Source organism: Mesitornis unicolor, unplaced genomic scaffold, assembly GCF_000695765.1.
Source record: "Mesitornis unicolor isolate BGI_N332 unplaced genomic scaffold, ASM69576v1 scaffold37306, whole genome shotgun sequence".
Lineage (NCBI taxonomy): Eukaryota > Metazoa > Chordata > Aves > Mesitornithiformes > Mesitornithidae > Mesitornis > Mesitornis unicolor.
In genome coordinates, this window is record NW_010192327.1 from 2252 (window position 1) to 3969 (window position 1718).

The following is a 1718-nucleotide window of genomic DNA, read 5'->3' on the forward strand; positions in this document are numbered from 1 at the left end:
GGGGTGGTAGCCAACAGGATGGTGGTGGCCATGGTGAAGGTTGGCTATACGATGGTGGCTGTAGTGGGATAGTGGCAATAGGGCGATGGTGGTGGCCCAAGGGGATGGTGGTGGCCATGGGGCCAGTTGGTCATAGGGTGGTGGCCATAGGGCGATGGTGGTGGGCAACAGGATGGTGGTGGCCATGGGGAAGTTTGACCATAGGGGGATGGTGGTGGCCAAAGGGATGGTTGATCATAGAGTGGTGGCCATAGGGCAATGGTGGTGGCCATGGGGAAGGTCATGGCCATAGGGAAAGTTGGCCATGGGGTGGTGGCCATAGGAGGATGATGGTGGCCATGGGAATGTTGGCCAAAGGGTGGTGATCATAGAGGCATGGTGGTGGCCCAAGGGGATGGTTTTGGCCATGGGAATGTTGGCCATAGGGTGGTAGCCAACAGGATGGTGGTGGCCATGGTGAAGGTTGGCTATACGATGGTGGCTGTAGTGGGATAGTGGCAATAGGGCGATGGTGGTGGCCCAAGGGGATGGTGGTGGCCATGGGGACAGTTGGTCATAGGTTGGGGGCCATAGTGGCTTGTTGGTGGCTCAAGGGGATGGTGGTGGCCCAGGGAATGTTGGTGACCATAGGGACAGTTGCCCATAGGGTGGTGGCCATAGCAGCGTGGTGGTGGCCAAGGGGAAGGTTTGCTGTATGGTGGTGGCCATAGGAGGATGGTGGTGGCCATGGGGATCGTGGTGGCCATGGGGAAGATTGGCCATAGGGTGGTGGCCATAGAGGCTTGGTGGTGGCCGTGGGGAAGGTTGGCCATAGAGTGGTGGCCGTAGTGGGATGGTGGTGGCCAACAGGATGGTGGTTGCCATGGGGAATGTTTGCCATAGGGTGGTGGCCATAGGGGCATGGTGGTGGCCCAAGGGGATGGAGGTGGCCATAGAGACAGTTGGCCATGGGGTGGTGGCCGTAGGAGGATGGTGGTGGCCATGGGAAACGTTGTCTGTAGGGTGGCGACCATAGGGAGATGATGGTGGCCAAGGGGATGGTGGTGATCATGGGGTTCATGGTGGCCATGGGAAAGGTTGGCCATAGGGTGGTGGCCGTAGGGGCATTGTGGTGGCCAAGGGGGTGGTGGTGGCCATAGGGAAAGTTGGCCATGGGGTGGTGGTTATAGGAGGATGGTGGTGGCCATGGGAAATGTTGGCTGTAGGGTGGTGGCCATAGGGAAAGTTGGTCATTGGGTGGTGGCCGTAGGAGGATGGTGGTGGCCCAAGGGGATGGTGGTGGCCATAGGAGGATGATGGTGGCCCAAGGGGATGATGGTGGCCATAGGGGGATGGTGGTGGCCCAAGGAGATGGTGGTGGCCATAGGGACTGTTGGCCATAGGGTGGTGGCTGTAGGAGGAGGATGGGGGCCATGGGGATGGTTGGTCATAGGTTGGGGGCCACAGTGGCTTGGTGGAGGCCCAAGGGAATGGTGGTGGCCATAGGGGGATGGTGGTGGCCAAGAGGATCATGGTGGCCATGGGGACAGTTGGCCACAGACTAGTGGCCACGGGGCCGCCCTTGTCAGCCCCGCTCACCCCTGCAGGATGAGGACGGCAATGCCCTTTCGGACGAGGACATCTCGGCCGAGGCCAACACCTTCATGTTTGAGGGTGAGGACGGGCCACCAGAGGGGGGTGGTGACACCCAGACGTCCCCTCGCCAACGCCGTGTCCCC

The 1718-nt window shown here is 60.7% G+C and overlaps 1 protein-coding gene across 1 annotated transcript in view; it reads left to right on the forward strand.

Moving 5' to 3' along the window:
- LOC104542672 (cytochrome P450 4F22-like) overlaps window positions 1-1718 on the forward strand; it is a gene marked incomplete at both ends in the record, with an annotated part of 4590 nt that overhangs the window by 2244 nt on the left and 628 nt on the right. Inside the window, one exon of the mRNA XM_010187054.1 lies at window positions 1587-1653. Within this exon, the coding sequence (XP_010185356.1) occupies window positions 1587-1653 (67 nt within the window). The remainder of the gene's footprint in view (window positions 1-1586; window positions 1654-1718) is intronic.